We start from the raw sequence: 12,670 nt of genomic DNA, 5'->3' as shown, positions 1-12,670 counted from the left end.
AATTAGCTTTTAAGTTCTTCCTACACATAGACAATGCCTAACACCTTGTACAACTGGAATTTAAAATGAAATAAAGAACAGATACTTAAATGTTATTTATCCATGTATCAATTGATTACTCAGATTATTTTAAAGAACATTTTGAAACCAGTCTTGTTTGAAGTCCTGGAACTAGAGACAAACTCAGAAGGGGTCTGACTCCAAGATGGGGAGTCATACTGAGTATTTCAAGCAAATCTAGGGATCTGCCCCTAGGTTAAATTTAAACAGCTAAAATGAGATAGATAAGTTTTCATAGATCTATATACAAGAATATTCACTTCAATATTGCTTGTAATGGTAAAAAAAAAATTAGGAACAACCTAAATGTCAATAGGAGATTGGTTAAAAAGTTTTATCCACATATCAGAATACTATATGAGGTGAAAACAAAAAACCCAAACAACAAAATTACATCCTCACTGTACTTACAAAGAACTATGACTGCAATATAGTAAACATATCATTGAGTTCTACAAGTTTTTATAGTATGTATTTCTGTGGAGTTTTATAAAATGACGGGGACCACAATCTCAATCATTCATGCTGGGTGGTGGGATTTCAGGGATTTTTCTTTCCCCCCTTTTTGTATTATTTGTATATTGTTAAATTTGGTGTATTTGTTTCTAGGCCCCAATCACCCACGCCTTTACTAAACTGGGACCATGTATAGTTTTGCCCTCTGTTTTAAACAATATTTTTACTAATGAACATTTCCTCACATTAAATATTCTATATGATGTTTATCTTCCAAACTGTATTCTCTTATATAAAGAGACCATGATTTTTTTTAATGATTCCCTTAGTGTTGAGACATTTAGTGTCTCAAACTGTTTTCTTTTTATAAATGTTACAGTGACCATCTAATTATTTCTTTATGAAAAACCAAGAAGGGCTAAAAGAATGAACTTTTTGAAAGCTAAGTAGACATTTTAATTCATCTTCCGTATTAAGACTTTTAAAAATCCTTCCGAATCAACAGTTTTATTGCCCTTTAGAAAATGAGAACATTTAAGAGAAAGCAACACTTACCAAAAAGAAACAAAAACCACCAGCTTTACACAAAGAAATTTGCCAACAGGTTGGATTGGACTCAGTTCTTCCTTCAGTACTTTATAAAACAGGAGGAGACAATACATGGCAAACTAGAAACAAACAAAAGTTCTTAAATAAGAATAACTAAATATGGTATTAGAAATATTGATATTAAAGTTATAGACCAGAGACCTGGTACAGAGCAATGTTTCAGGCAAAATTTTCTAGGCTTTATTTTTAGATTGACAACAAGCTTTTATAGTTTACTGTGGATGAATATATACAGTATGAAATTTCTCAGAAGAGATGTATAACATCTTCCCTGAAAATGGTTTTAAGTGTTCACTTACTGGAGCCCACAAAGAACACAATGAACAAGTGACTGCCATGAATGGAAGAAAAGGCTCTCATTCAACCAAAATAAAAACATCTATCTGCTTGTTAATGGCTTTTATACACAAATTACTGTTCATTTTATAAGGGCTAAGCTTACTAACTACTAATTGTATGCATATTATTTATAAGTGAACACATTAAATAAGTACTACTTCAATAAAACTAACCATGAAATTGGAAAGTAAGTAATCAGGGAAACCATTTTTCTTGAGGGCAGTATGTTAATCCAGCTGAATTTACTTTTTAAAGATAAATGCTCAAGACATTAACTATTTTTAGAAATCAGTTGTAATTAGCATAGTGTTGCATAACAATGAACATTTCCGTAAAAGTTTACTTTTCCCTATTATAAAATGCTCATTTAAATTATTTTAGAATATGAAAGCAGTAAAGAAAAGTATAAAGTTGTTCATAGTCCCATCATCCAACCATTTCTTTCTACACATAAGGTGGGTTTTAGCAGGTATAATCAACTAAATATAAAATTCTGTTGCCTGATTTTTTTTCCACTTAAAGTGCCCTTTTCTATATATTTCATTAAATAACTGCCTAATGTTTTGGCCAATGGAAGGAACATGGTATATTTAACTAGCCGGACCGTTTCCAGGCTTTTACAATTAACAAACAATAGGCTTTATATACAAACACACTGAAAGCAAAAGTACTTCTGGCCATTTCTTGAGGCATTCCCAGAAGTGGAATTACTGGTTCCAGAGACTATGAACATATGGAAAAGCTTTGAATACACAAGCGTTTGATTTTTATTATAAATTTCTAATACCGCACATTCATGCCATTGCACCTAAACTATTATTCTGCTGAAAAGATTAATGAAAGATTTTCAATAAAATGCACATTCTTAAGTTGAAAGGATCCAATAGTTATATCTTTGGAGCATTTCAGTTTCTACAACATCATCTTTAAAAACTGGCATTCTCAATTTTCAATTCCAAATATATGAGAGAATTTTATTCTCCCATTTTTATTCAAGCCCTGTACTGTCATATACCAATAAGGCATTTTTCTTTCTGAATATGCCTAGGATATGTGATTTTTTTTAAAGGAGAGCATTGTGCTTTTATTTATGACATATCCATATAATTATGCAATGAATACCAGAACCAAATGAAAAAACATAATTGAGTCAGTGTATAAGTCACCAGATAATCAACAAAGATATTATATCTTTATATATGTATAAAGATATGTTAAAGTTTCAAGTTCTTCCTACAGATGAAGTTCAATATTAAAGTTACAATTAAGCTTTATTCCAGAAGAAACTTTCCCTAAAAAAATTTAGAGTTATAGATCTAAATTTAGTACAGTTAAGATGAATATTTACTTACCAACTGTGACATATTATTTATTATAACCAAGTAAGTCCAAGCATTTGAAAAGCTAAAGTTCCCTTCATCATATATACCAAGCAGCTCACAGATTCTAAAAAATGGTAAAAATGAGACTTCATGAATAACTAAATCAAAAATACATTTTAAAATACAGCAATGACAGCAATACTTAAATTTAGAAGTCAGTTTATTTCAAAGATCCTGTAGATAGTCACTTGATTTTGGCCATAGAGGTGGTTCAAAAATTAAAAACATTTTTTCTAGAAATGTTACCATATTACTATTCCTCCAATTTGAAGGAAATCCAAAAGACATACATTGAACTAGAAAGGGTAATTATTAGATTCAAAAAAATGATGCTGCCTAATTTTAAAAAGATTGTTAAAAACATATAGTGCAGGTCTATAACTACAACTATAATTTTTTCTCCCAAATTGTCTTGGAGGCAACTTTTTTGATGACCCAGATCTAAGTATTAACTTGTCTTAATTACCCAATTTCTAAACAGCAGAGAAATAAAGCATGCCTTCATAAATAAGTGAATCAGGTTTAATTCCAAGGCAAATGTCATTAAAGAATTGCTAGCACAGAAGCAGAATAAAGAATTGAATGCTTCTTTCCATTCTTCCTCTGTTAACAGACAGAATGCTAGTATAGCTAGCAGATAAAATACACAATCTACCTGCTTTAAACTATTTGATGTTCTCAAATTTTTAGGGAATAGTTTTACCAGGTAGCTTAATGATACCCCATTTTACCTGAAGTGCTAAGACTTGACAGAATTTTTTAAAAAGAAAAATATGTTTTCTTCTTTAGAATACAGTACTCATTTAGAAAATAAAGGCATGTAATGAATCTATAGTGGTATACTTTAACTTCACGTACTAGATGTTTCTGTAAAGCTGTGTGAACATTAATACTTGAAAAAGAATATTTGATAATGCTTTCCAGAAATCTCCAGAGAGAATATTATTTAGAATAATTCTATGGTGATTCCTTGTCTATACATGGTCACCTTATTTATTATAATATAGTAGGATTTCTATATACTGTGTTTTTATACCAGACTAGATGTGTTATAAACAAGTAATGCTCTTTACATGCTTTTCTACTCAGTTGTCCCACCTAAGTAAAAGCATGAGAATTTTTGAAAAATAAATAATAATATAAGTTCTGTGCACTTACAAAGCAACGATGGTGGTGAATGGTCTGACAACTGTATATTGTAATACACCCAGTTTGCATCTGAACAGCAAGACTCTGCCAAAGAAAAAGAACTTAGCATTTCACCTACTCATTTCACTAGTATCAAGTTTTCTCCAAAGCCCCCATATTAAAATCACTTTCACAAATGATGCCATATTTATATTTCTTTTAATTTAGTCAATCTAAATGGCTACTGGGAAAGAATGTGGATGGTAGCATACAAATTATCTAAATACTATTTTTTAAATTGTGTAACAACTACATCTTCTGAAAGATCTCCCTTCCTATGTCCAGTCTCAAATTCCTGAAGAGTGCAGCACAGAACAGGAACAAAAAGAATGGAAGTGGGTCCCTGTGTATTTCTGGAAGAAAAACCAAGTAACAAATAAATTACGTGTAGGGTTGCATATATGAAACCATATTTAGAAAATATTATTTACATTTAGGATTCAGTTTCAAGTTTGGTATTTATATATATATAATATATATATAATTCCAGAGAGTATCACTGACTAGATACTCTGAAAGAACAAAACAGAGGTCCTACATAAAACAGTTTTTATTTTATCACTGAGCTCACTTAATGTAGGGGAAAATTCACAAGGAGTAACAAACAGAAACAAAGCAAAGTTCCAAAACAACAACTATCAAAAAAAGGCTCTCTATTTGACAACCTTGTGTAAGCCTCCTTAGGAGACAATGATGCTCTGAGGGCAAATGTTTATTTAGCACTCCTCTGTCAATTTTATGTGTTATAAATACCCTAATTTAAGAATTACATCTAGACTGAGAAGAATGAGCCTGACATACAGACCTTGAGGCACTGGGTTACTAGGATTGAATAAAAAACTGATCAGGTTCTATGTGCTGAGAGCCTTCTCTGTGCTGAGGTGGTTCACTCCCACTGACAACTAAGTGTGACCCTGTGGAGGTGGGCGTGGGAGCTGCACTTGGGCTTGTTGCAAGACCTCTTAATGAACATGCCTGGGCTACACTGTGCTTCCGGTCCCATACTCTTTACAAAGCTAAATTAAGTAGAAGTTGGGTTAAAACTGTAGTGTTCTATGAGCTGATTGTCAAATCAAACCTGAGACCAGTAGGGTGACTATGCAAATGTATTAAATAGTCAACTAGATACCTTTGAAAGCTGTGGAGAATTAATGAACTGGAAGATGTATCTGAAGAAATTGGCCATAATGTAACAAAGGCTGAGACAAAGAGACAAACATGAAAGAGTTACAAAGAATAGAATAGAATCAGAAGGTCTAACATACTTAAAAGTTCCAGAAGAGTAGAGGAAGGGCAAAATCAGATTATGGCTGAGAACTTTTCAGAACTGATCAAAGACACAAATCAACAGATTGAGGCACCCTGTAAATGAAGCTGGACTAAAAACAAAAAACTTGGTAGGGAAACTACAATACAAAGACAGGGAGGGTCTTAAAAAATGCAGTTGGACTCCCTCTTGCGAGAGCACTGGAATCACAACTAACTTCTGAACAATCATTGACAGGAAGACACTGGAACTCACCAAAAAGTTACCCCATTTCAAAGACAAAGGAGAAGCCACAATGAGACGGTAGGAGGGGCGCAATCACAATAAAATAAAATCCCATAACCTCTGGGTGGGTGACTCACAAACCTGAGAACACTTATACCACAGAAGTCGACCCAATGGAGTGAAGGTTGTGAGCTTCACGTCAGGCTTCCCAACCTGGGGGTCTGGCAATGGGAGGAGGAATTCCTAGAGAATCAATCTTTGAAGGCTAGCGGGATTTGACTGCAGGACTTCGACAGGGCTGGGGGAAACGGAGACTCCACTCTTGGACGGCACACACAAAGTAGTGTGTGCATCAGGACCCAGGGGGAAGGAGCACTGACCCCATAGGAGACTGAACCAGACCTACCTGCTAGTGTTGGAGGGTCTCCTGAAGAGGCGGGGGGCAGCTGGCTCACCGTGAGGACAAGGACACTGGCGGTAGAAGTTCTGGGATGTACGCCTTGGCATGAGCCCTCCCAGAGCCCTCCATTAGCCCCACCAAAGAGCCAGGTAGGCTCCAGTGTTGGGTCGCCTCAGGGAGGGGACCCAGCCCAACCCATCAGCAGCCAAGCGGATTAAAGTTTTACTGAGCTCTGCCCACCAGAGCAACACCCATCTCTACCCACCACCAGTCCCTCCCATCAGGAAGTTTGCACAAGTCTCTTAGATAGCCTCATCCACCAGAGGGCAGATGCAGAAGCAAGAAGAACTACAATCCTGCAGCCTGTGGAACAAAAACCACATTCACAGAAAGACACTCAAGATGAAAAGGCAGAGGGCTTTGTACCAGATGAGGAACAAGATAAAACCCCAGAAAAACTACTAAATGAAGTGGAGACAGGCAACCTTCCAGGAAAAGAATTCAGAATAATGATAGTGAAGATGATACAGGACCTCGGAAAAAGAATGGAGGCAGAGATCAAGAAGATGCAAGAAATGTTTCACAAAGGCCTAGAAGAATTAAAGAACAAACACCTAGAAGAATTAAAGAATAAACAGAGATGAACAATACAATAACTGAAATGAAAAATACACTAGAAGGAATCAAGAGCAGAATAACTGAGGCAGACGAATGGATAAGTGACCTGGAAGACAGAATGGTGGAATTCACTGCCTCAGAACAGAATAAAGAAAAAAGAATGAAAAAAATGAAGACAGCCTAAGAGACCTCTGGGACAATATTAAATGTAACAACATTTGTATTATAGGGGTCCCAGAAGGAATAGAGAGAGAAAGGACCCGAGAAAATATTTGCAGAGGTTATAGTCGAAAACTTCCTTAACACGGGAAAGGAAATAGCCACCCAAGTCCAGGAAGTGCAGAGAGTCCCAGGCAGGATAAACCCAAGGAGAAACACGCCGAGGCACATAGTAATCAAATTGACAAAAATTAAAGGCAAAGAAAAATTACTGAAAGCAACAAAGGAAAAATGACAAATAACATACAAGGGAACTCCCATAAGGTTAACAGCTGATTTCTCAGCAGAAACTCTGCAAGCCAGAAGGGAGTGGCATGATATACTTAAAGTGATGAAAGGGAAGAAGCTACAACCAAGATTACTCTACCCGGCAAGGATCTCATTCAGATTTGACAGAAAAATCAAAAGCTTTACAGACAAGCAAAAGCTAAGAGAATTCAGCACCACCAAACCAGCTCTACAACAAATGCTAAAGGAACTTCTCTAAGTGGGAAACACAAGAGAAGAAAAGGACCTATAAAAACAAACCCATAACAATTAAGAACATGGTAAAAGGAACATACATATCGATAATTACCTTAAGTGTGAATGGATTAAATGTGCCAACCAAAAGACACAGGCTTGCTGAATGGATACAAAAACAAGACCCATATATATGCTGTCTACAAGAGACCTACTTCAGACCTAGGGACACATACAGACTGAAAGTGAGGGAATGGAAAAAGATATTCCACGCAAATGGAAATCAAAAGAAAGCTGGAGTAGCAATACTCATATCAGATAAAATAGACTTTAAAATAAAGAATGTTACAAGAGACAAGGAAGGACGCTACATAATGATCAAGAGATCAATCCAAGAAGAAGATATAACAATTATAAATATACATGCACCCAACAAAGGAGCACCTTGATACATAAGGCAACTGCTAACAGCTATAAAAGAGGAAATCGACAGTAACACGATAATAGTGGGGGACTTTAGCACCTCACTTACACCAATGGACAGATCATCGAACCAGAAAATTAATAAGGAAACACAAGCTTTAAAGGACACAATAGACCAGATAGATTTAATTGATATTTGATGTTCCATTCAAAAACAGCAGATTACACTTTCTTCTCAAGTCCTCATGGAACATTTTAAAGGTTACATCATATCCTGGGTCACAAATCAAGCACTGGTAAATTTAAGAAAATTGAAATTGTATCAAATATGTTTTCGGACCACAATGCTATGAGACTAGATATCAATTACAAGAAAAAAATCTGTAAAAAATACAAACACATGAAGGCTAAACAACACTACTAAATGACCAAGAGTTCACTGAAGAAATCAAAAAATACCTAGAGACAAATGACAACGAAAACACTACAATCCAAAACCTATGGGATGCAGCAAAAGCAGTTCTAAGAGGGAAGTTTATAGCAATACAAGCCTACCTCAAGAATCAAGAAAAATTTCAAATAAACAATCTAACCTTACACCTAAAGAAACTAGAGAAAGAAGAAGAAACAAAACCCAAAGTTAGTAGAAGGAAAGAAATCATAAAGATCAGAGCAGAAATAAATGAAATAGAAATGAAGGAAACAATAGCAAAGATCAATAAAACTAAAAGCTGGTTCTTTGAGAAGATAAACAAAATTGATAAACCATTAGCCAGACTCACCAAGAAAAAGAGGGAGAGGACTCAAATCAATAAAATTAGAAATGAAAAAGAAGAAGTTACAACAGACACCGCAGAAATACAAAGCATCCTAAGAGACTACTACAAGCAACTCTATGCCAATAAAATGGACAACCTAGAAGAAATGGACAAATTCTTAGAAAGGTTTAACCTTCCAAGACTGAACCAGGAAGAAATAGAAAATATGAACAGACCAATCACAAGTAATGAAATTGAAACTGTGATTAAAAATCTTCCAACAAATAGAAGTCCAGGACCAGATGGCTTCACAGGCGAATTCTATCAAACATTTAGAGAAGAGCTAACACCCATCCTTCTCAAACTCTTCCAAAAAATTGCAGAGGAAGGAACACTCCCAAACTCATTCTATGAGGCCACCATCACCCTGATACCAAAACGAGACAAAGATACTACAAAAAAAGAAAATTACAGACCAATATCTCTGATGAATTTAGATGCAAAAATCCTCAACAAAATACTAGCAAATAGAATCCAACAATATATTAAAAGGATCATACACCATGAACAAGTGGAATTTATCCCAGGGATGCAAGGATTCTTTAATATATGCAAACAAATCAATGTGATTCACCATATTAACAAATTGAGGAATAGAAACCATATTATCATCTCAATAGATGCAGAAAAAGCTTTTGACAAAATTCAACACCCATTTATGATAAAAACTCTCCAGAAAGTGGGCATAGAGGGAACCTACCTCAACATAATAAAGGCCATATATGACAAACCCACAGCAAACATCATTCTCAATGGTGATAAACTGAAAGCATTTCCTCTAAGATCAGGAACAAGACAAGGATGTCCACTCTCGCCACTATTATTCAACATAGTTTTGGAAGTCCTAGCCACAGCAATCAGAGAAGAAAAAGAAATAAAAGGAATACAAATTGGAAAAGAAGAAGTAAAACTGTCACTATTTGCAGATGACATGATACTATACATAGACAATCCTAAAGATGCCACCAGAAAACTACTAGAGCTAATCAATGAATTTGGTAAAGGTGCAGGACACAAAATAAATGCACAGAAATCTTTTGCATTCCTATTCACTAATGATGAAAAATCTGAAAGAGAAATTAAGGAAACACTCCCATTCACCACTGCAACAAAAAGAATAAAATACCTAGGAATAAACCTACTTAGGGAGACAAAAGACCTGTATGCAGATATAAGACACTGATGAAAGAAAGTAAAGATGATACAAACAGATGGAGAGATATACCATGTTCTTGGATTGGAGGAATCAATATTGTGAAAATGACTGTACTACCCAAAGCAATCTACAGATTCAATGCAATTCCTATCAAACTACCAACGGCAGTTTTACAGAACTAGAAAAAAACAAATCTTAAAATTTGTATGGAGACACAAAAGACCCCGAATAGCCAAAACAGTCTTGAGGGAAAAAAACGGAGCTGGAGCAATAAGACTCCCTGACTTCAGACTATACTACAAAGCTACAGTAATCAAGACAGTATGGTACTGGCACAAAAACAGAAATATAGATCAATGGAACAGGATAGAAAGCCCAGAGATAAACCCACACACCTATGGTCAACTAATCTATGACAAAGGAGGCAAGGATATACAATGGAGAAAAGACAGTCTCTTCAATAAGCGGTGCTGGGAAAACTGGACAGCTACATGTAAAAGAATGAAATTAGAACACTCCCTAACACCATACACAAAAATAAACTCAAAATGGATTAAAGACCTAAATCTAAGACTGGACACTATAAAACTCTTAGAGGAAAACATAGGAAGAACACTCTTTGACATAACTCACAGCAAGATCTTCTTTGATCCCACCTCCTAGAGTAATGGAAATAAAAACAAAAATAAACAAATGGGACCTAATGAAACTTAGAAGCTTTTGCACAGCGAAGGAAAACATAAACAAGACGAAAAGACAACCCTCAGAATGGGAGAAAATATTCGCAAATGAATCAATGGACAAAGGATTAATCTCCAAAATATATAAACAGCTCATGCAGCTTAATATTAAAAAAACAAACAACCCAATCAAAAAATGGGTGGAAGACCTAAGTAGACATTTCTCCGAAGTAGACATACAGATGGCCAAGAGGCACATGAAAAGCTGCTCAACATCACTAATTATTAGAGAAATGCAAATCAAAACTACAATGAGGTATCACCTCACACCAGTTAGAATGGGCATCATCAGAAAATCTACAAACAACAAATGCTGGAGAGGGTGTGGAGAAAAGGGAACCCTCTTGCACTGTTGGTGGGAATGTAAATTGATACAGCCACTATGGAGAACAGTATGGAGGTTCCTTAAAAAACTAAAAATAGAATTACCATATGACCCAGCAATCCCACTACTGGGCATATACCCAGAGAAAACCGTAATTCAAAAAGACACATGCACCCCAATGTTCACTGCAGCACTGTTTACAATGGCCAGGACATGGAAGTAACCTAAATGGCCATCGACAGATGAATGGATAAAGAAGATGTGGTACGTATATACAATGGAATATTACTCAGCCATACAAATGAACGAAACTGGGTCATTTGTAGAGACGTGGATGGATGTAGAGACTGTCATACAGAGTGAAGTAAGTCAGAAAGAGAAAAACAAATATCGTATATTAACGCATATATGTGGAACCTAGAAAAATGGTACAGATGAACCAGTTTGCAGGGCAGAAATAGAGACACAGACGCAGAGAACAAACGTATGGACAACATGAGGGGAAAGTGGCTGGCGTGGGGTGGTGGTGGTATGATGAATTGGGAGATTGGGATTGACATATATACACTAATATGTATAAAATGGATAACTAATAAGAACCTGCTGTATAAAAAAATAAATAAAATTTAAAACTTCAAAAAAAAAATGCAGTTGGAGATAGGTCACCTATAATGGAATGACAACTGGATTGACAGTAGAGGCTTAACAGTAACAATTGAAGCCAGAATTAGGTGGAACAAAATCTTCAAAATGTTTGGAGAAAATTCCTGTCAACAAAGGATTATATCTAGCAAAACTATCTTTCAAGAATGAGGGCAAAATAAAGATATTTTTGGTTAAGTATATCTGAGAAAATTTGCCACTGATACACTGATTCTAAATGAACTTTCAAGGGCCATACTTTAGAAAGAAGGAAGTGATCCCGGTCAGAAGATCTGAGATGCAAGAAGGAGTAAGGAACAAATAAACTGATGCACTATAGTTAAATCTATAAAAGAATTGCCAAAAAAAAAAATCTATCCAAAAATTGATATCTAACTTTTAAGATTAAAATAGGGCTTTATATAGTCACAATAAGACTAGAAATAGAAAGTATAACTTCCAAACTAGTAGTGAGGGAAGAAAAATGGAATAAGAAAAACATCAGCAAAATAACGTAATCAACTATCAGTGAGATTTGGAGTAGCACCTGTAACCCAACATTGATACAGCTGCAGTGTACTCCATAAACAGTAAGATAGTCACATTAAAACTACAAATAGTCAAAGATTATAAATAAAGTTTTATCCCTAGATAAGCTATGAAAAAACTTTTGGTTTTCAAGGCTTTATATACATATATATACATTTTTTAACAATTGCAAATATGGAATCACAGACCTGTAATGTATTAACTTTTGTTCAATGTGGGTGGTATAAAATATATTTGTCTATTACATTTATTAAATTTGTTTGTATCCCAGAAATGATTGAAAAACTTTAAAATTATTTATTAAAATCTTTATTAAATAATTAGAAGAACCTTCTCAAACTTCTTATACCTTTTTCAAAGTATTAAATGAAATTTTATATTTTTAAAAAGAGGCTAAATGCAATCTGGATTCCTGGATTGGATCCTGGAACAGAAAAAGGACATTAGTGGAAAAACTGAGGAAATCTGAATAGTCTGCAGTTAACAGTATTGTACCAATGTTATTTCTTACTTTTTTTTTAAAATTTATTTTTATTTTTATATTTATTTTTGGCTGTGTTGAGTCTTCGTTTCTGTGCGAGGGCTTTCTCTAGTTGTGGCAAGTGGGGGCCACTCTTCATCGCGGTGCGAGGGCCTCTTCACTATCGCGGCCTCTCTTGTTGCGGAGCACAGGCTCCAGACGCACAGGCTCAGTAGTTGTGGCTCACAGGCCCAGCTGCTCTGTGGCATGTGGGATCTTCCCAGACCAGGGCTCGAACCTGTGTCCCCTGCATTAGCAGGCAGATTCTCAAC

General features: G+C 35.2%; 1 protein-coding gene across 1 annotated transcript in view; it reads right to left on the bottom strand.

The window, feature by feature from the left end:
- TMEM184C (transmembrane protein 184C) overlaps positions 1–12,670 on the bottom strand; it is a 31,806-nt gene that overhangs the window by 2,040 nt on the left and 17,096 nt on the right. Inside the window, exons 5-7 of the mRNA XM_007189386.3 lie at positions 4,005–4,079; positions 2,817–2,910; positions 1,072–1,184 (exon numbers count right to left, since the gene is read on the bottom strand). Of these exons, the coding sequence (XP_007189448.1) occupies positions 1,072–1,184; positions 2,817–2,910; positions 4,005–4,079 (282 nt within the window). The remainder of the gene's footprint in view (positions 1–1,071; positions 1,185–2,816; positions 2,911–4,004; positions 4,080–12,670) is intronic.

Source organism: Balaenoptera acutorostrata, chromosome 5 (genome assembly GCF_949987535.1).
Source record: "Balaenoptera acutorostrata chromosome 5, mBalAcu1.1, whole genome shotgun sequence".
NCBI lineage: Eukaryota > Metazoa > Chordata > Mammalia > Artiodactyla > Balaenopteridae > Balaenoptera > Balaenoptera acutorostrata.
This window is presented reverse-complemented; position numbering and strand designations above follow the sequence as displayed.